General features: G+C 42.8%; 1 protein-coding gene across 1 annotated transcript in view; it reads right to left on the reverse strand.

Moving 5' to 3' along the window:
* The window catches only part of pus7 (pseudouridine synthase 7), a gene marked incomplete at its 3' end in the record, with an annotated part of 34542 nt that extends 15014 nt beyond the window's left edge, over positions 1–19528 (reverse strand). Inside the window, exons 1-5 of the mRNA XM_079809530.1 lie at positions 19425–19528; positions 16723–17001; positions 16568–16652; positions 8001–8114; positions 7652–7796 (exon numbers count right to left, since the gene is read on the reverse strand). Coding sequence (XP_079665656.1) covers positions 7652–7796; positions 8001–8114; positions 16568–16652; positions 16723–17001; positions 19425–19510 — 709 coding nt within the window. The 5' untranslated portion in view covers positions 19511–19528. The remainder of the gene's footprint in view (positions 1–7651; positions 7797–8000; positions 8115–16567; positions 16653–16722; positions 17002–19424) is intronic.
* Positions 19529–22252: the final 2724 nt, after the last annotated feature.

Below are 22252 nucleotides of genomic sequence, written 5' to 3' on the forward strand. Positions count from 1 at the left end.
AAGAATGATGTTTCCACCACCATGCTGCACGGTTGGGATGATGTTCTTGGGGTTGTACTCGTTCTTCTTCTTCCTCCAAACACGGCGAGTGGAGTTTAGACCAAAAAGCTCTATTTTTGTCTCATCAGACCACATGACCCTACTCCCATTCCTCCTCTGGATCATCCACATGGTCATTGGCAAACTTCAGATGTGCCTGGACATGTGCTGGCTTGAGCAGGGGGACCTTGCGTGCGCTGCAGGATTTTAATCCATGAGGGCGTAGTGTGTTACTAATGGTTTTCTTTGAGACTGTGGTCCCAGCTCTCTTCAGGTCACTGACCAGGTCCTGCCGTGTAGTTCTGGGCTGATCCCTCACCTTCCTCATGATCATTGATGCCCCACGAGGTGAGATCCTGCATGGTGCCCCAGACTGAGGGAGATTGACCGTCATCTTGAACTTCCATTTTCTAATAATTGCGCCAACAGTTGTTGCCTTCTCACCGAGCTGCTTGCCTATTGTCCTGTAGCCCATCCCAGCCTTGTGCAGGTCTACAATTTTATCCCTGATGTCCTTACACAGCTCTCTGGTCTTGGCCATTGTGGAGAGGTTGGAGTCTGTTTGATTGAGTGAGTGTGTGGACAGGTGTCCACCTTATTCAGGTAATGAGTGGAGAACAGGAGGGCTTCTTAAAGAAAAACTAACAGGTCTGTGAGAGCTGAAATTCTTACTGGTTGGTAGGTGATCAAATAAGTCATGCAATAAAACGCAAATTAATAATTTAAAAATCATACAATGTGATTTTCTGGATTTTTGTTTTAGATTCCGTCACTCACAGTTGAAGAGTACCTATGATAAAAATGACAGACCTCTACATGCTTTGTAAGTAGGAAAACCTGCAAAATCGGCAGTGTATCAAATACTTATTCTCCCCACTGTATAACTGAGCTCCCTTATTAGCACGGCATCTGTCAAATCACAGAATAATATAATTTTAATAATCAAAAAGCATGCTTTAATGGAATAAAACACTAACTGTAGCTGCACTGCGTTCTCTTCCTGCACACCTCATGTCTACTGAACATCAAATATGGATGAGGAAAGACTTGATTATGAATCATGAATCATCTTTTCAGGCAGAGCACAACCTTCGATCAGTTCACAGGTTCATCAAGCCGGTCGGAACACAAGCATGACCCTGAATCGGTCCGGCCGACCCCACTGAGAGACTCCATCACTGTGGTACTGTTCCTGAACAATCTAAACACACACACAAACCCTGGGTTCGGTGTGGCTGTTCTAACGGTGTGTAAAAAATTACCGTTTAAGGTCCTCAGATTGAGCCGACATTGAAAATGAATGGGAAAATGTAAAAACTAATTTTTAATTTAATTTGTCAAAACAAAAATCCAGTATAAACCTAAAAAAAATTCTACATTTAGGTCTGGTCCTAGACCATCAACAGTGGAATGACCTTTCACTCACACACACGCACGCATACTTGTGCAGTAAATAGGTAAAAAAAACGACCAAATATCCACAAAAACAGCATAAATGCATAGTTGAGGAGTAAATAAAAAATTATATATATATATATATATATATATATATATAAAAATAAAATTCTTATGCAATCACCCTGTAAAAGTTTGGGGTCAAAACCCTAACCCTAACTTAGGGGACGATTAGGGGTTAAGCTCATTCAGCAACAAACACATTAATATCAATATCCCTGCGGTGAAGATAACTCGCGCTGAGAGACATCAGCGCCTGACTGACAGAGTAATGTCTCCAACACTGATCGATTCAAAGTCTTGTGTGTTGGGAAGCACAGGATCGATATATGAGGATCAAACCCGAGCGTTTGAGTCAGAAACACGACATCTCTAGAACCGTCACCTCACGCGAACAGACGGCTATCAGTTACTTCAGTGCCATTTCTGGGATGAGTCTAAGAGTGATTAGGGAGTAATGATTTCCTGCCATCCCTGGATGATGTGGGATTGGTCTTACCTGCGGCGGGTCTGACCTCTGTCCAGAGCAAAAGGAGCGTTGGGAGAATAAGAGCGTTACTCAGCACGCGAGCACACACGCAGCCGAGAGTTAGCATGCGCGGATGAGTCCGGATTCACGTTCCGTTTCCATTCAATTCATTGGGAAGATTCAGTTTGTAAAGCTAAACCTGAATGATGCACCAAACTGCTTATTCCTTATGTACTGAACAGGAACAGAACGGATCTGATAGAACATCAATAGATTCTCTTCTCCTCACATGCACAGATATCAGTCGTGTTTACATGCACTCATGCACACTAAAGCACTGCAGCTGCTCGTGCGAGAGATCATACACACTAAAGCACTGCAGCTGCTCGTGCGAGAGATCATACACACTAAAGCACTGCAGCTGCTCGTGCGAGAGATCATACACACTAAAGCACTGCAGCTGCTCGTGCGAGAGATCATACACACTAAAGCACTGCAGCTGCTCGTGCGAGAGATCATACACACTAAAGCACTGCAGCTGCTCGTGCGAGAGATCAAACACACTAAAGCACTGCAGCTGCTCGTGAGAGAGATCATGCACACTTAAGCACTGCAGCTGCTCGTGCGAGAGATCATACACACTAAAGCAGTGCAGCTGCTCGTGCGAGAGATCATGCACACTAAAGCACTGCAGCTGCTCGTGCAAGAGATCATGCACACTAAAGCACTGCAGCTGCTCGTGCGAGAGATCAAGCACACTAAAGCACTGCAGCTGCTCGTGCGAGAGATCAAACACACTAAAGCACTGCAGCTGCTCGTGCGAGAGATCATACACACTAAAGCACTGCAGCTGCTCGTGCAAGAGATCAAACACACTAAAGCACTGCAGCTGCTCGTGCAAGAGATCAAACACACTAAAGCAGTGCAGCTGCTCTTGCAAGAGATCAAACACACTAAAGCAGTGCAGCTGCTCGTGCAAGAGATCATACACACTAAAGCAGTGCAGCTGCTCATGCGAGAGATCATACACACTTAAGCACTGCAGCTGCTCGTGCGAGAGATCATACACACTAAAAGCACTGCAGCTGCTCGTGCGAGAGATCATACACACTAAAGCACTGCAGCTGCTCGTGCGAGAGATCAATACACACTAAAGCACTGCAGCTGCTCGTGCGAGAGATCAATACACACTAAAGCACTGCAGCTGCTCGTGCGAGAGATCATACACACTAAAGCACTGCAGCTGCTCGTGCGAGAGATCATACACACTAAAGCACTGCAGCTGCTCGTGCGAGAGATCATACACACTAAAGCACTGCAGCTGCTCGTGCGAGAGATCATACACACTAAAGCACTGCAGCTGCTCGTGCGAGAGATCAAACACACTAAAGCAGTGCAGCTGCTCGTGCGAGAGATCATACACACTAAAGCACTGCAGCTGCTCGTGCGAGAGATCATACACACTAAAGCACTGCAGCTGCTCGTGCGAGAGATCATACACACTAAAGCACTGCAGCTGCTCGTGCGAGAGATCATACACACTAAAGCACTGCAGCTGCTCGTGCGAGAGATCATACACACTAAAGCACTGCAGCTGCTCGTGAGAGAGATCATACACACTAAAGCACTGCAGCTGCTCGTGCGAGATCATACACACTAAAGCACTGCAGCTGCTCGTGCGAGAGATCATACACACTAAAGCACTGCAGCTGCTCGTGCGAGAGATCAAACACACTAAAGCACTGCAGCTGCTCGTGCGAGAGATCATACACACTAAAGCACTGCAGCTGCTCGTGCGAGAGATCATACACACTAAAGCACTGCAGCTGCTCGTGCGAGAGATCATACACACTAAAGCACTGCAGCTGCTCGTGCGAGAGATCATACACACTAAAGCACTGCAGCTGCTCGTGCGAGAGATCATACACACTAAAGCACTGCAGCTGCTCGTGCGAGAGATCAAACACACTAAAGCACTGCAGCTGCTCGTGAGAGAGATCATGCACACTTAAGCACTGCAGCTGCTCGTGCGAGAGATCATACACACTAAAGCAGTGCAGCTGCTCGTGCGAGAGATCATGCACACTAAAGCACTGCAGCTGCTCGTGCGAGAGATCAAGCACACTAAAGCACTGCAGCTGCTCGTGCGAGAGATCAAACACACTAAAGCACTGCAGCTGCTCGTGCGAGAGATCAAACACACTAAAGCACTGCAGCTGCTCGTGCGAGAGATCATACACACTAAAGCACTGCAGCTGCTCGCGAGAGAGATCATACACACTAAAGCACTGCAGCTGCTCGTGCGAGAGATCATACACACTAAAGCACTGCAGCTGCTCGTGAGAGAGATCAAACACACTAAAGCACTGCAGCTGCTCGTGAGAGATCATACACAAAGCACTGCAGCTGCTCGTGAGAGAGATCATACACAATAAAGCACTGCAGCTGCTCGCGAGAGAGATCATACACACTAAAGCACTGCAGCTGCTCGTGAGAGAGATCATACACACTAAAGCACTGCAGCTGCTCGTGCGAGAGATCATACACACTAAAGCACTGCAGCTGCTCGTGCGAGAGATCATACACACTAAAGCACTGCAGCTGCTCGTGCGAGAGATCATACACACTAAAGCACTGCAGCTGCTCGCGAGAGAGATCATACACACTAAAGCACTGCAGCTGCTCGTGAGAGAGATCAAACACACTAAAGCACTGCAGCTGCTCGTGAGAGAGATCAAACACACTAAAGCACTGCAGCTGCTCGTGCGAGAGATCATACACAATAAAGCACTGCAGCTGCTCGTGCGAGAGATCAAACACACTAAAGCAGTGCAGCTGCTCTTGCAAGAGATCAAACACACTTAAGCACTGCAGCTACTCGTGCGAGAGACCATACACACTAAAGCACTGCAGCTGCTCGTGCAAGAGATCAAACACACTTAAGCACTGCAGCTACTCGTGCGAGAGACCATACACACTAAAGCAGTGCAGCTGCTCTTGCAAGAGATCAAACACACTAAAGCAGTGCAGCTGCTCGTGCAAGAGATCATACACACTAAAGCAGTGAAGCTGCTCATGCGAGAGATCATACACACTTAAGCACTGCAGCTGCTCGTGCGAGAGATCATACACACTAAAAGCACTGCAGCTGCTCGTGCGAGAGATCATACACACTAAAGCACTGCAGCTGCTCGTGCGAGAGATCAATACACACTAAAGCACTGCAGCTGCTCGTGCGAGAGATCATACACACTAAAGCACTGCAGCTGCTCGTGAGAGAGATCATACACAATAAAGCAGTGCAGCTGCTCGTGCGAGAGATCACACACTAAAGCACTGCAGCTGCTCGTGAGAGAGATCACACACTAAAGCACTGCAGCTGCTCGTGCGAGAGATCACACACTAAAGCACTGCAGCTGCTCGTGAGAGAGATCATACACACTAAAGCACTGCAGCTGCTCGTGCGAGAGATCATACACACTAAAGCAGTGCAGCTGCTCGTGCGAGAGATCATACACACTAAAAGCACTGCAGCTGCTCATGCGAGAGATCAAACACACTTAAGCACTGCAGCTGCTCGTGCGAGAGATCAAACACACTTAAGCACTGCAGCTGCTCGTGCGAGAGATCAAACACACTTAAGCACTGCAGCTGCTCGTGCGAGAGATCATACACACTTAAAGCACTGCAGCTGCTCTTGCGAGAGATCAAACACACTAAAGCAGTGCAGCTGCTCGTGCAAGAGATCAAACACACTTAAGCACTGCAGCTGCTCGTGCGAGAGATCATACACACTAAAGCACTGCAGCTGCTCGTGAGAGAGATCACACACACTAAAGCACTGCAGCTGCTCGTGCGAGAGATCAAACACACTAAAGCACTGCAGCTGCTCGTGCGAGAGATCATACACACTAAAGCACTGCAGCTGCTCGTGCGAGAGATCAAACACACTAATGAACTGCAGCTGCTCGTGCGAGAGATCATGCACACTAAAACAGTGCAGCTGCTCGTGCAAGAGATCAAACACACTAAAGCAGTGCAGCTGCTCGTGCGAGAGATCATACACACTAAAGCACTGCAGCTGCTCGTGCGAGAGATCAAACACACTAATGAACTGCAGCTGCTCGTGCGAGAGATCATGCACACTAAAACAGTGCAGCTGCTCGTGCGAGAGATCAAACACACTAAAGCAGTGCAGCTGCTCGTGCGAGAGATCATACACACTAAAGCACTGCAGCTGCTCGTGCGAGAGATCAAACACACTAATGAACTGCAGCTGCTCGTGCGAGAGATCATACACACTAAAGCAGTGCAGCTGCTCGTGCGAGAGATCAAACACACTAAAGCACTGCAGCTGCTCGTGCGAGAGATCATACACACTAAAGCACTGCAGCTGCTCTTGCGAGAGATCAAACACACTAAAGCAGTGCAGCTGCTCGTGCAAGAGATCAAACACACTAAAGCAGTGCAGCTGCTCGTGCGAGAGATCAAACACACTAAAGCACTGCAGCTGCTCGTGCGAGAGATCATACACACTAAAGCACTGCAGCTGCTCGTGCGAGAGATCAAACACACTAATGAACTGCAGCTGCTCGTGCGAGAGATCATGCACACTAAAGCAGTGCAGCTGCTCGTGCGAGAGATCAAACACACTAAAGCACTGCAGCTGCTCGTGCGAGAGATCATACACACTAAAGCACTGCAGCTGCTCTTGCGAGAGATCAAACACACTAAAGCAGTGCAGCTGCTCGTGCAAGAGATCAAACACACTAAAGCAGTGCAGCTGCTCGTGCGAGAGATCAAACACACTAAAGCACTGCAGCTGCTCGTGCGAGAGATCATACACACTAAAGCACTGCAGCTGCTCGTGCGAGAGATCAAACACACTAATGAACTGCAGCTGCTCGTGCGAGAGATCATGCACACTTAAGGCCTGTTCACACCGGGACTATTTTCGCGCACGTTTATCGCCGACGTTTAACGCCTCGTGACTAAACAAAGGGCGCCAATGTGAGTGTGCACACAGACGTGTAAAACGCCAGGCGTAAAATCGTCATTTTTAAAAACGCCTCGGGTTAGTTTTTTTATTTTGACGCGGCACGTTAAAAACTGGCTGCCCAATGAGATCAGCGATTTTGTTCACGGGCCTGGAGCTGCGGAAGTGACAGTAAAACACGACTTGGTGGCGCTCAAGCACAAAACGGTCTTGCTGAGCCCACATTGATACGACGAAGAAGTAGTAAGTAGACAAAGAAGAAAATGAGCTGATAATGCTGCCTGCCAGTTAGCAAAAAGTGTGTGAATGGTTTTGGCCATAGACATAATATATCTGTGGTGTTGGCAGAATGTAAATACTGTCTCTCTTCTTCTGTGTGACAAGCGAGTGTCAGAAGCGTAAAGTGCCGCAGCGCCACCTTGTGTACTGGGAGCGCTATCATCTACTGAATGTGCACGCTCACTCGCCGCATCGCCAGTGGAAATCGCTTGGGTGTGAACACTCAAGATGCGCCGGAAAACGTCACGAAAAACGCTGGCGATAAGCGCGCGCGATATTCGTCCCGGTGTGTACAGGCCTTAAAGCACTGCTCGTGCGAGTGAGAGGTTATGCACAGAGCTCAGAGCGCCATCTAGTGACACCGTCTGCAGCGGACACTGACTGGAGGGTTTTCCAGGAAACGGGAGCTGTACCTGCTAACGCTTTCTGTCCGGCTGCATGATACGCCACGATGACCTTCTTCCCGTCTCGGTCCTCAGTCTTGGTCTCCAGGCCGGGATACAGCGTCTTCACGGCTCGGTGCAGAAGAGTGCGCTTCTCCTTCGAGTCCTCCTGCACCTGAAACACAAGATCAGTTGAGAGTGCTCGTCATTCAGCCTGAGGACGAAACATTGGCCAACTCCTTCATAAATAAATCCACCACTAAAGTGATGTTCACATAAAATTTACATAATATCTTGATCAACCGATGCATACACTACATCAAGAACATGAAGCGCTGTGTTATGATTTGTGCCATGTGCGTTTCCTGACGCTTCTCACCTCAATGGCCACGTTTCCCTCCTTGTTCTTAAAGAGCTGAAGCTCGGTCAGCTGCTGCTTCTGCTCTTCTGTCAGAGTCTGACCCTCGGCCGGACTGACCTCCGGAGACGGTTCCTGCGGCACACCGAGAAAATATTCCTCAAGACAGGTCGCATGAGGGATTATTACTGCTAGACCTGTGATATGACATCATTAGACTGAACACAGCTTCAGACCTGCTGGAGGAACCTGGGGTTCAGTGCACTGCTCAATCCAACCTACGAGCACTGAAACAGAACCTGAACCAGGGCCCGTATTTATGTGCCATTTTAGTGTTAAGTGCTGAGAATTCATGAAATTTACTCCTACTTTCAAAATTAAGTATAAAAGCAAGTTATCAAATGTCTTAAAGCTAAGAATCCCTCTTACTCTCCCAGTTCTTTAAGAGCTCGAGAGGTCTCAAGTGGCTAGGAGCTTGTGATGGCACTGAGGAGACAGAGATGTGCGCAAATGTTTGACAATGAGCAGTTCATCAAACGCTATCGTTTGGGGCTTCCGGTTATGACGTGCAGCTGATAAGTCGCACGAGTTGGGCTCGCTGCTAAAATATCCACGAAAAACCCTTCAGAAAGATCAGAACTAGTATACAAACGTCTGCAAAGTATATAAAAGTTTTGCGGGACGAAATGTCACCCAAAATCACCAAATCTGGACAGCATTCGAAGCCTTCTGTGCAGATGGAGGAGGAAAACCTGGCGCCGGTTAACAAAAAGCTAGCCGAGGCACAAAGCGAACTCAACGCAGCTACAAACGATGACATCCTCAGCGCAATTCAGTCTTTAAAAGCGGACTTTACAAAACAATCCACTGACATGCTAGATGCTATAAATGGCATAAAATCTGATTTATTTTCACAATCGCAAAGAATAGGAGAGGCAGAAGAGAGAATCGCACAAACTGAAAAAAAAAAGAGGACGTCTCAGCCCTTCAACACAAAGTTAAAAAACTCGAAGAAACAAGTGCATTTCTATGGAACAAAGTACAAGACCTGGAGGACCGCGGAAGGCGTTCTAACCTGAGACTAGTTGGACTGCCCGAGAAAACAGAAGGATATAATATGTGCGCTTTCATTGAAGCCCCGCTCCCCAGGGTCCTGAACGACACGTTCAGTCACACTCCTGTCATCGAACGAGCGCATCGAGTAGGACAAGTTAACCCAAATCGCCCAGCGACGCCAAGAGCAATCGTGATGAAGTTCTTAAATTACCAGGATAAGGAGAAGGCTTTGAGAGCAGCTAGAAAATTGAAGGAATTACGCTATGAAGGTCAACGGATCAGCCTGTTCCCGGATCTATCAGCCGAGACGCGTCAGCTCCAACGGCAGTTTGATGGAGTGAAAGCCCAACTTAGAAGCATGGAAATTCGCTACGGTATGCTCTACCCAGCGCACCTGATAGTTACTCACTCCGACCAGCGCCACATCTTTAAATCAGTCTCGGAGGTGGAGGACTTCATTCGGTCATTGCGTACCACTGCTTAAACAAAGCAAGCAAGTGGAGGCTTATTAACAAGACTCAATTCCCTTGTTTATTAAGCAAATATAACGTTTTTTAGTTATTAAAATGATCGAATTTATGTGAAAACATTACCATAGTCTACCAGATTCAGAACTGGGATAACTACCTCTGCAAAATATCTTATCTGTTTAAATGTAGTTTAACATTATGTACATATGTTAGGTTAGGTTAATACGTTTGTGAATAGCGGGACCCGGGTGAATTTGAATTATACCTTTGTTCTATGGGTGGAAGTGTGATTGAGCAAGGTTCGTGGTCCACTTGTTGTTTTGTTTTTTTTGTTTTTTTTAGTTAGCGAGCCCAAAGGTGAGAATAATGATTGAGGGCTTGCAATATGTTGCTCCATATTATATGGATCAACCGTGTTTCATAACCAAAGTTGGTTATTGGGGGTATTTTCATGCTTTCCGTTTGGGGGACTGCATGGTGGGTGGTAGTGGGGGTGGGTGGATGTTGAGGAATCTTTTGTTTTTTTTTGTTTTTTTTCTCATTCTTTTTTTTCTTTTCTTCTTTTTTTATGTGGTGCTTGGACACAGCTATATACACTGTAATAAAAGATAAATATGATCCGTAATTCTGAGATAAATATATGTAGCTGGAATATAAGAGGACTAAATAATTTGGTAAAGCTTAAACAAGTATTAGGTCGATTGAAACAAATGGGACCAAATAAATTTTCTACAGGAAACTCATTTACTAAAAGAAGATATTAGCAGGGTCACGAAAAGGTGGCCAGGGCAGGTTTTTAATGCTTCTTTCACCTCTCGAGCTAGAGGAGTCATGATCCTTATACACAAGTCTGTTCCATTTCAGTTAAAACAGCAACATATTGATCCTTTAGGGAGATACATAGTTCTTAATGGTACGATTTTAACAACACAAATTAATCTAGTAAATATATACGCTCCTAATATGGATGACCCTTCCTTTTACCAGAACTTCTTTCTCACAATTTCATCATATCCTGGACATTATGTAATTGGAGGAGATTTTAATTGTGTACTAAACCCAGTCTACGACCGCTCTTCTGGAATAGATAATACCCATCAACAGTCTAAAAAAATTATCCTAAAGTATATAAGTGATCTGAATTTGGTAGAGATATGGCAGTATCTTAACCCGAGCAAAAAAGAATACTCTTGCTTCTCAAACACATACAAAACGTACTCAAGAATAGATTATTTTTTAATTTCTAATAGTCTAGTGTCCAAAGTAGGTAAATGCTGGTAGGACAGTATCTTATTGTCTGATCATGCCCCTATTACGTTTACAGTCCAAATGGAAAATCTCATATTTTCCCCTCCCAGATTTAGATTTCAAGCAAGATGGCTATTGGACCCTGATTTTGTTACATTTCTGGATAATAAAATAGACCTATATTTTCTAATTAACACAAACCAGACGAGTGCTTCAGTCAAATGGGAGAACTTCAAGGCCTATATTAGAGGGGAGATATTAAGTTATACAAGATATAAATCCAAAACGTATAATACACAATTAGAAAATCTGGAAAAACAAATTAAAGTATTAGAGCAACACCTCTTTAGCAACAACGACCCTGTAAAGCGGAAAGAACTTATTTTATTAAAAGCCCAATATAATGAATTAACTAGCAGTAAAATAGCCAAGAACTTAATGTGGCTAAAACAATCATATTACGATCAGGGAGAAAAACCTGGAAAATTGCTTGCATAGAGAATTAAGAAAATACAAACAGACAGAGCCATTAATTCATTAACTTTACAAAATGGGGCAAAGATTGTAGATCCATTGGAAATAAATAATATTTTCAAATTGTATTATGAAAATCTGTACAAAACTGAATACACCAATGATTTAGAAGGGCAAGACCGCTTTCTTGATAAACTTGATTTTCCCAAATTATCTGAGGGGTCGAAAAGTAATTTAGACATAAATCTAAGCCTAGAAGAGCTTTTAGAGGCATTACAGGGCATGAATAGTGGAAAAGCCCCTGGACCTGATGGCCTCCCAATAGTAATTTATAAAACTTTTGCAGGGAAACTTCTACCACACTTGCTTGAAATGTTCAATGAGTCATTTGAAAAGGGAATACTGCCTCCTTCATTAAGATCAGCACTAATTACTCTTATATTAAAGCCAGGCAAACCTGCCAATGAAAAATCTTCTTATAGGCCCATATCTTTAATGGCTTACGATACAAAAATTCTTTGTAAGGTCCTTGCTAAGAGAATTGAAATGCATATACCGAACCTTATTATGAATGATCAAAATGGGTTTGTGCTTGGAAGACAAGCCTTCCATAACATTCGTAGAGTCTTAAATATAATATATAAAAAACAAAATGCCAAGGACCATGCAATCCTGTCGTTGGATGCAGAAAAAGCCTTCGACAGGATTGAATGGGGATACCTTTTCGAGGTACTTAAGAGATTTGGGCTGGGTGATGGGTATATTAAATGGATTAGATTACTTTCTAATGATCCACAGGCAGAAATAATTACAAATAGCCAAATTTCAAAACCTTTTAATTTAAGTAGAGGTACTCGCCAGGGGTGTCCACTGTCTCCTCTGTTATTTTTATTTGCAGTAGAACCGCTTGCAATGACAATTCGGACTAGTCCTGAAATGAAAGGCATAACAATAGGTGAGAGGGAAAACCGCTTATCTCTGTTTGCAGATGATATTGTGGCATTTCTTACAAATCTAGACCCTTCTATTCAAGCACTCAATAATATATTAACAGCTTTTGGAGAATTTTCAGGTTACAAAATTAATAATAATAAAAGTGCATTGCTATTATTGAATGAGGATGAAAGGAGAAACTCTCTGACCTGTAGGCAATTCACCAGCTCTCCCGAAGGCTTTACATATTTAGGAATTAAGATAACCCCAAATTGAATGGAAATTATTCAGATTAATTACGACCCAATAGTAAAGAAAGTCACTGACTCGCTCGAGAGGTGGAACGCATTGCCAATTTCTATTATTGGACGTATAAGTATCATAAAAATGTCAATTCTACCTACATTTTTATACCTTTACCAGTCAATTCCTCTACCCCTTCCAGCTTCCTTCTTTTCTACACTCAAGAAAACATTCACAAGATTTATATGGAATAACAAGCGCCCTCGGCTACGTCTGTCCTTACTCTATCTACCATACGAACGAGGAGGGCTTAAAGTACCAAATATTAAGCTTTACTATTGGGCAGCACAGCTTTGTTCTGCTATGTACTACTTTATAGATACAGACCATGCAGCATGGATAGATATAGAAAAAAATGGAATAATAATTCCATTACAGATGTATCTTTACTCTTCTTCAATTAAAATGCTCAAAAAAACTACGCACAATCCTTTCCTTAGGAATACCATTTCTGTATTGTATGACACACATAATTTCTTAGATGAAGCAATTACATTATCAGGTCTGTCACCAATCTGGGGTAATACAAATTTTGTGCCTGGAAGAAGTGACAAGGGATTTAAAAATTGGATGTATAAGGGAGTAAGCCAAGTAAAAGATTTATATGAGGGAGGTATAATGATGCCATTTCAACAACTGATGAGAAAACATGATATCCCTCAGAAACATTTTTTCAAGTATTTACAAATAAGAAGTTTTATATATTCTGAAACCAAAACTTATTCAGAACCCCTTTTGTCAACTATTGAAAATCACACTTTAAAACATTTAAGGGAAAAGGGCAATCTGTCATTCTTTTACAATATACTTTTAGAGGGATCAAAAGAGAATTCATTATCTTATTTAACAGCATGGAAGAATGATCTTCAAGAAGACATACAGGGAGTGCAGAATTATTAGGCACGTTGATTTTCTGATCATATTTTTTTTCCAGGCACATTTGACCAATTCCAAACCACAGTAATCCTAATAACTACTATTGATTTAGTATTTAATAATGTATAAGTGATATATAATTGTTCATGAAGGCTGGAAATGAAAATCACCTTATATTCAGGTGTGCAGAATTATTATGCATGTTTTCTTTTACAGATAAATTGAGACAAAAAAGAGATTTAACTCAGACTGAAAAGTCAAAAAGTATTAAATGCCCATGAGAAGGATGCAATACTAATGTAATACTAGACATTGCAGTTAAGGCGTGACCATTGGACAGTGAAATGCTCGTTGGGTCAGCAGGATCTGACAAAAACAGGTGGTGAAGAAAAGACACCTGTTAACTGCAAAAGCATTAAGAATTAATGTGAAGAATTAAGGGTGAAACCATCAGGAACCCTTTAGTCTCCAGCGCCACCATTTTCCAGAGCTGAACCTACCTGGAGTCTCCAGAAGTGCAAGGTGTCAGGATCTCAGAGACTTCAGTTAGGTAAAGAATCCTAAAAAATGACCCCCACTAGATAAGAATCACAAGCTGAAGTGTTGTAAAATACATGAAGAAGGTTTTTTTATAGGCTTTATGGACAGATAGGTTGAGAATGACTCTTGAAGGACCAGCACCACATCCTCTAGTACCACTGTTTGAAGAATTCATCTTCCAGAATCTGGCAGTACGTTTTGGCAGTTCATTTTTAGTCCATCTCTGCAAAACGGACTTCAGGATGGACTAAAATGAACTCCCAAAACGTACTGCCAGATTCTGGAAGATGAATTCTTCAAACAGTGGTACTAGAGGATGTGGTGCTGGTCCTTCAAGAGTCATTCTCAACCTATAAAACCTATAAAGCCTATAAAAAAGCAGGCTTCATGTATTTTACAACACTTCAGCTTATGATTCTTATCTAGTGGGGGTCATTTTTTAGGATTCTTTACCTAACTGAAGTCTCTGAGATCCTGACACCTTCACTTCTGGAGACTCCAGGTTAAGGTTGCAGCTCTGGAAAATGGTGGCGCTGGAGACTAAAGGGTTCCTGATGGTTTCACCCTTAATTCTTCACCTTAATTCTTAATTCTTTTGCAGTTAACAGGTGTCTTTTCTCCGCCACATGTTTTTGTCTGACCCTGCTAACCCAACGAGCATTTCACTGTCCAATGGTCACGCCTTAACTGCAATGTCTAGTATTGCATTAGTATTGCATCCTTCTCATGGGCATTTAATACTTTTTGACTTTTCAGTCTGAGTTAAATCTCTTTTTTGGCTCAATTTATCTGTAAAAGAAAACATGCCTAATAATTCTGCACACCTGAATATAAGGTGATTTTCATTTCCAGCCTTCATGAACAATTATATATCACTTATACATTATTAAATACTAAATCAATAGTAGTTATTAGGATTACTGTGGTTTGGAATTGGTCAAATGTGCCTGGAAAAAAAATATGATCAGAAAATCAACGTGCCTAATAATTCTGCACTCCCTGTATCTAAAGAAGAGTGGATGGAATCTTGTTTGTTTGCCCAAAATCACAGTGTCAATACTGGGGTTAAATTGCTGCAATATAAATGGCTTATGCGGACCTACATTACCCCAGTCAAATTGCATAAATTTAATCCAAATATTCCTGAGAGCTGTTTAAAATGCAAATAAGAAATTGGTACCCTTTATCATTGTATATGGGAGTGTAATGAGATTCAAAGATTTTGGAAGAAGATAGTTTTCTTGATTGGTAAATTGACTGAAGAAAATATTTCATATATACCCAGTGAATTTGGAGATGAATGCAAGAAAGCGCAAACTGGTTGATTTTAGTTTGCTCCAGGCAAAGCGCGCTATTGCTTTAAAATGGAAGGAGACCCAAGGACCCTCGTCTAACCAATGGTTTAAAGAAATGACCAGTAACCTTGCTATGGAAAAACTGACTTACGTAGCTAAAGGGAAACTAAAAGACTTTTACAAAATTTGGACCCTTTTTTGCACTATTGTAACCAAGTAGACCAGACAATATGGGATGATTAAACTATATCCATCTCTTGTGTTTTGGACATGCCCAGTGTGTAATGCAGTTCCTGTATTCCAGCAAAATAACTAAATACTCCTGTTAAAGTAGTGAAGTTAAACTACACAATGAAAGGCTGTGAAATGTGATGTATCAAAATGTATGTCTCATTTGTTTAATTTTATGTTTTAGTTTTGTTCTAAATGTCATGTAATGTTTATTTATTTATTTCAATATTTCTTTTTTTGTGTGTTTTTTGTTTGTTTTTTTCTTTTTTCTTTCATTAATATTTATTCATTTATTTATTGTTCTAATCTTCAAACAAATGCCAATAAATATATTTTGAGAAAAAAAAACGGAAAAAAAAACGCTATAGTTTGGACAGAGCAGGCCTCATCTTTGTCAGCGCTGGATAATGTTGGGCTGAACTTGCCTTTTATAATGTTTCCGCTGTTCGACTAATTCAGCAAGCAGTAGCGATCGCTTCTTCCTCCACCAGTTCGGTTTTCTTTTGGAATCCATGGTGGCTGATTATATCCAAAAATCTAGGCCATATATAGGCAGGTCAGTTAACAGCACACCAGTTTAAAAAATGCAATTAGGAAATGGTGGAAAACGTGTTTATCTTTCATTTCAAATGTGTATATTATAATGTATTCTCATGAAAATGATTTATTGTCAAATGTGTGTTGAATGTTTACTGAGAATATTCTTAAATAAGGACATCTATTCAGTGATTGGTTCATGCCTATGACATCATCCATAATCCTGTTTGTGGCACAGCAAAGTGTTGTAAATCAACTCTAAGACCGACACTTAAGATTTAGTCCTACACTTCACTTAAAGTATGACTGAGATGCTTGATAACTAACTTTTAAGCGCAGCTTTGAGCCAAGAATTTTTTTACTCTTAAGTCAATTCTTAGCAGTTTTCTTGTGAGTAGTTCTCAGAAGCTTGATAAAGACGGGCCCTGAACCTGAAGCAGAACCTGGAGCTGAAGTTCAGTCTAGATCTCATGGTTGGACAAGACACAACACACAGACTGGATTTAGCCATTTAAATCTAAAGGCTAAACTGCTCCATTAAAACAAGTTTTTTCTCAAGTCATCTTTACAGGGTTAAAAACATAATCTGAATGACCTGATAAGTGTGAGTGACCCAGAATCTCACCTCGGCATCCGCGGGAACGGTCAGATCATCCAAACCAACGATCTTCCCTTCTCTATTGATCTCATGGACCACAAAGTCTGAGTACCTGATTAAAAACATGAGGTTAGATAAACACTGGGCCCTGCTGTCACACACACTGGCAGAAACACACACACCTCTCTTTGAGGATGCCAGAGAAGCCCTTGTGCTCGCTGATGAACTTGAGAATGCCCACGTCTGCCTCACTGAGGCCATGCTTCATCATGTCAGCAAAACTCTCCTCCTCCTCCGGCTCCTCTTCCTCGTCCAGCTGCTCTTCCTCTTCCTCATCCTCTCCCTCCACTCGGACCCTCTTGGCGGCCGGATCCGGATCCGCATCAGGGAAGGATCGCTTCTCTCCGGTCAGAACGGGAACCGAGACCGGTGTTGATTCAGGCTCGTCCATCGGCCCAGAGCTGAGAAGAGCAGCAGTGAGGACAGAAGTCAGGCAGAGAGACAGGCACGGCTGCTGAATATTAGATCCCTTTCCCCAAAAGCGCTTATTGTTAATGATATGATCACAGATAATAATCTAGATGTGCTGTGTTTGACAGAAACCTGGCTAAAACCTGACGACTACATTACCTTAAAGGTGAACTATGTAGGATTTTTGCAGTAAAACATCCAGAAACCACTAGGCCAGTGTTATATATTTTGTTCAGTTGAGTACTTAGAATATCCCAAATGTTTTCAACTATTTGTAAATCGTGAGAAAATTGCTATTTTAACCAAGGAACCGGGACGTGTGAGCTATGCGTGTGAGGGAGTCGCCTGTCGATTGCGTCATATCTGCGTCACCCTCGGTCTCCGGGTTTATTCAGTGAAACACTTTACTCTCACTGCAGTGTGAACAAGTGTCATAGCAGCCGCCGAGCGAACGTCATAACTTCCTTTTCAACACACTCAGATATATCTAATACGATAAACAGAGCTGTGTTACCTCACACTCAGCACTGGAGAAGAGGAAGTGGCGCCGGCAACCGTGTCATAATAAAAGTCCCGCCAGCGACTATGCCATAATAACAGTCCCGCTCTTCAATCGCTCCTGCGGCCTTGCTCAGCTCCACAACACTCGCTCCTGCTCTGCTTCACTACAGTAATGTTAATAATCGCATCCATCAACATGATTTCTGCCCGAGTCCTATCCTGACTGTTTCCCACCGGCTGTGAGGTGAAGACCACATGTCTCGAGATTCTGCGCTCAAACGTGGCGTCATCAAACTACGCCTTTGTTTTGAACAGGCGACCTCTAGTGGACGGAAAAGTTACATAGTGTAGCTTTAAATGAGTCCACCCCCCAAGATTATTGTTATAAACATGAGCCGCGTCTGAAAGGTAAAGGGGGAGGGGTTGCTGTAATTTATAATAATATCTTCAGTATTACTCAGAAGTCTAGTTTCAAATATAATTCCTTCAAAGTTTTGGTGCTTTATGTAACGCTATGTAGTGTAGATGATAAAACCCGTTCAACATTTGTGTTAGCTACTGTATACAGGCCACCAGGGCATAATACAGACTTTATCAAAGAATTTGCTGATTTTCTATCAGAGTTAGTACTGGCCGTAGATAAAGTACTAATTGTTGGTGATTTTAATATCCATGTAGACAACGGAAAAGACGTATTGGGATTAGCATTTAAAGACACACTAAACTCTATTGGAGTTAGGCAACACGTGTCAGGAGCCACTCATCGCCATAATCATACTTTAGACCTAATATTGTCACATGGAATAAATGTTGATACCGTTGAAATTCTGCAGCAGAGCGATGACATCTCAGATCATTACCTAGTATCATGTATACTTAATTTAGCTAAGGTTGCAAAGCCATCCCCTTGCTTCAAAAATGGCAGGACAATCACTGCCGCTACTAAAGATTGCTTTTTAAATAATCTCCCTCATCAGTATCATCTGCTCAGCATCCCAGATAGTATAGAAGAACTCGATGCTGCAACAGAAACTATTGACTCTCTCTTTTCCAGCACTTTAGACACAGTTGCTCCTCTGCGCTTAAAGAAGATTAAAGAAAATAGTCCAACGCCGTGGTACAACCAGCACACACACACACACACACACACATATGAAGTAAACCACTGACAGACACACACACACACACATATGAAGTAAACCACTGACACACACTCACACACACACACACACACACACACACACACACACACACACACACACACACACACACACACACACACACACACAGATGAAGTAAACCACTGACACACACAAACAAACTCTCTCTCTCTCTCACACACACACACACACACACACACACATGTCTGGTGCGCTATCCTTCTGGGGACTCACCATAGGCGTAATGGTTTTTATACTGTACAAACCGTATTTTCTATCCCCCTACACTGACCCTGCCCCTAACCCTCACAGGAGACATTCTGCATTTTTACATTTTCATAAAAACTCATTCTGAATGATTTATAAGCTTTTGTACCCATGAGGACCTCAATTTAGGACACGAGTCCCCATGAGTCTGTCTACAGTCAGGCTGAAGTCCCCACCAGGCTAGAAAAACATGCCCCCCCACACACACACACGCTCATACTCACACACACACACACACACACACACACACACACACACACACACACACACACACACACACACACACACACACACACACACACACACACACACACACACACACACACACAAGTATTCTTATATTCTGGATGATTAAAGTAAACATATCAATCCGCTTTAATACTACACATTTACTCACCTCTTATTAGCGGCGCGGTGTGAGTGACAGCTGAGCTTTAACACAGATCTGAGAACAGAGAGCAGAGGTCAAACACGATCACACTCACCGAACACCGCGTCTGAACAGAACCGGACGATCTAACCGAGTGAACACGAGACGAACCGACGCCAAACAGCCACACATGCGTTTCATCTGCCTCGCTCATACCCCGGAAACGAATACTCCGCGAAGCCCCGCCCCTTGACGTATGTCATTGGCTTATAGCGGTGCCAATCATGCCACACTGTAAATCTGATTACACGGTTAGGTGTAACAGCGCCAGAAATACATTTATAGCGTTATTAGTATTCGAACACAGCATTATTACTATTAATATATCATCAGAAGCAACAACAACACACAAACAATAATATTTTTTTTTTTCATTTTTATATAAAATAAACACACATTTAATATACACTCCATAATGCATTTGAATTACCAATATACACTCACCTAAAGGATTATTAGGAACACACACTAATACTGTGTTTGACCCCCTTTGGCCTTCAGAACTGCCTTAATTCTACGTGGCATTGACTCAACAAGGTGCTGAAAGCATTCTTTAGAAATGTTGGCCCATATTGATAGGAGAGCATCTGCAGTTGATGGAGATTTGTGGGATGCACATCCAGGGCACGAAGCTCCCGTTCCACCACATCCCAAAGATGCTCTATTGGGTTGAGATCTGGAGACTGTGGGGCCATTTTAGTCCAGTGAACTCATTGTCATGTTCAAGAAACCAGTTTGAAATGATTGGAGCTTTGTGACGGTGCATTATCCTGCTGGAAGTAGCCATCAGAGGATGGGGACATGGTGCTCATAAAGGGATGGACATGGGCAGAAACAATGCTCAGGTAGGCCGTGGCATTTAAACCATGCCCAATTGGCACTAAGGGGCCTAAAGTGTGCCAAGAAAACATCCCCCACACCATTACACCACCACCACCAGCCTGCACAGTGGGAACAAGGCATGATGGATCCATGTTCTCATTCTGTTTACGCCAAATTCTGACTCTACCATCTGAATGTCTCAACAGAAATCCAGACTCATCAGACCAGGCAACATTTTTCCAGTCTTCAACTGTCCAATTTTGGTGAGCTTGTGCAAATTGTCGCCTCTTTTTCCTATTTGTAGTGGAGATTAGTGGTACCCGGTGGGGTCTTCTGCTGTTGTAGCCCATCCGCCTCAAGGTTGTGTGTGTTGTAACGAGTGGTTATTTCAGTCAAAGTTGCTCTTCTATCAGCTTGAATCAGTCGGCCCATGACCTCTGACCTCTAGCATCAACAAGGCATTTTCTCCCACAGGACTGCCGCATACTGGATGTTTTTCCCTTTTCACACCATTCTTTGTAAACCCTAGAAATGGTTGTGCGTGAAAATCCCAGTAACTGAGCAGATTGTGAAATACTCAGACCGGCCCGTCTGGCACCAACAACCATGTCACGCTCAAAATTGCTTAAATCCCCTTTCTTTCCCATTCCGACATTCAGTGTGGAGTTCAGGAGATTGTCTTGACCAGGACCACACCCCTAAATGCACTGAAGCAACTGCCATGTGATTGGTTGATTAGATAATTGTATTAATGAGAAATTGAACAGGTGTTCCTAATAATCCTTTAGGTGAGTGTATATATGTGTGTGTGTGTGTTTTCGTTAACGCCCACATGCTAACGTCTTCCTTTCATCCAATCAGTGAATCCCGCTACGCGATGCATCATTAATATTCATGAGCCAGATTTCCCGTGCGTGGACGAGGCTGAATCCAGCTTCTTATTCGCAGCTTCTTATTGACGCTATCCGGTCCACCTTAAAAGACGCGAGGCTTCCGCGTCTTTGGTTTCTTATTGATGCTCAACTTAGCCCTCTATGGCATGACTTTTTATTTTTTTGGGAAAAAAATATTTCACCCCATTTTTTGGGAGCTTGGGGGTCCCTGATAATATATCCATCATAAAAAGTGTCGCCCCCCCCCACCCCTGAACCAGATATTGGTTTGTTGCCTCAGGGCAACACTGTGCCATAAGGGTACTAAAACTCCAAGGTTTTCTACACAGATTTTCAATAGGGAAAACAAGCAATATGTGCATTAGATAAAATTATATTTTGAAAAACATCAAACAATACAAAAACACTACTACTAATTACAACTAACACCTCATGTATTATATTCATACACCAATCAGGCATAACATTATGACCAGGGGCCTCATTTATAAACGTTGCGTACGCACAAAAGAAGGCGTACGCCGCTCTCTACGCAATAATTGGTATTTATAAAAAGCAAACTTGACGGGAAAATGTGCGGTCCTTCACGCAAGCTCTGACCCAGGCGTACGCACAAAAACGGGTGAAATGAGAAATGGCGACACCGTCGGCAGATGGAAGAAACACGTGAAAGTGTGTGAAACTCTCATAAATAACATGAAGACTTCACAAAGCAAGTCTTACAATTAACAGCCTACACGAACACCCGTTTGATCGATCTGCAGTGTAAAACAAACAAAACCAAACGAAAATTACAACAGAAATGCAAATTAACACATGTTTGCAAAAAGAAAAGTGAAATATGTTCTGCAATAATATTGGCATGTTATGCAATTCATCCTCATAAATAATATGGTAAACAGAACAAAATAATGTGCAAAACTGATAGGCTATTCTCGTCAATGTGTCCGTCTGGCGGAGCAGATATAGATTCAAATAGGAAGACAGACAGATAGATAGATAGATAATTAGGGAGATATATAGATAAATAGATAGATTGATGTAGGCTATTCATTGTCCACTGGGGAAAGTTGTTTTCATAGTAAAAATTTCTTCATCAGCTACGGAATCATGCATTCATGCATATGCCTTTAGTTTGTTTTATTTTTGATAAAATAACGTATAACGT

This window comes from Gobio gobio (genome assembly GCF_949357685.1).
Source record: "Gobio gobio genome assembly, chromosome: 25".
NCBI classification, from domain to species: Eukaryota; Metazoa; Chordata; class Actinopteri; order Cypriniformes; family Gobionidae; genus Gobio; species Gobio gobio.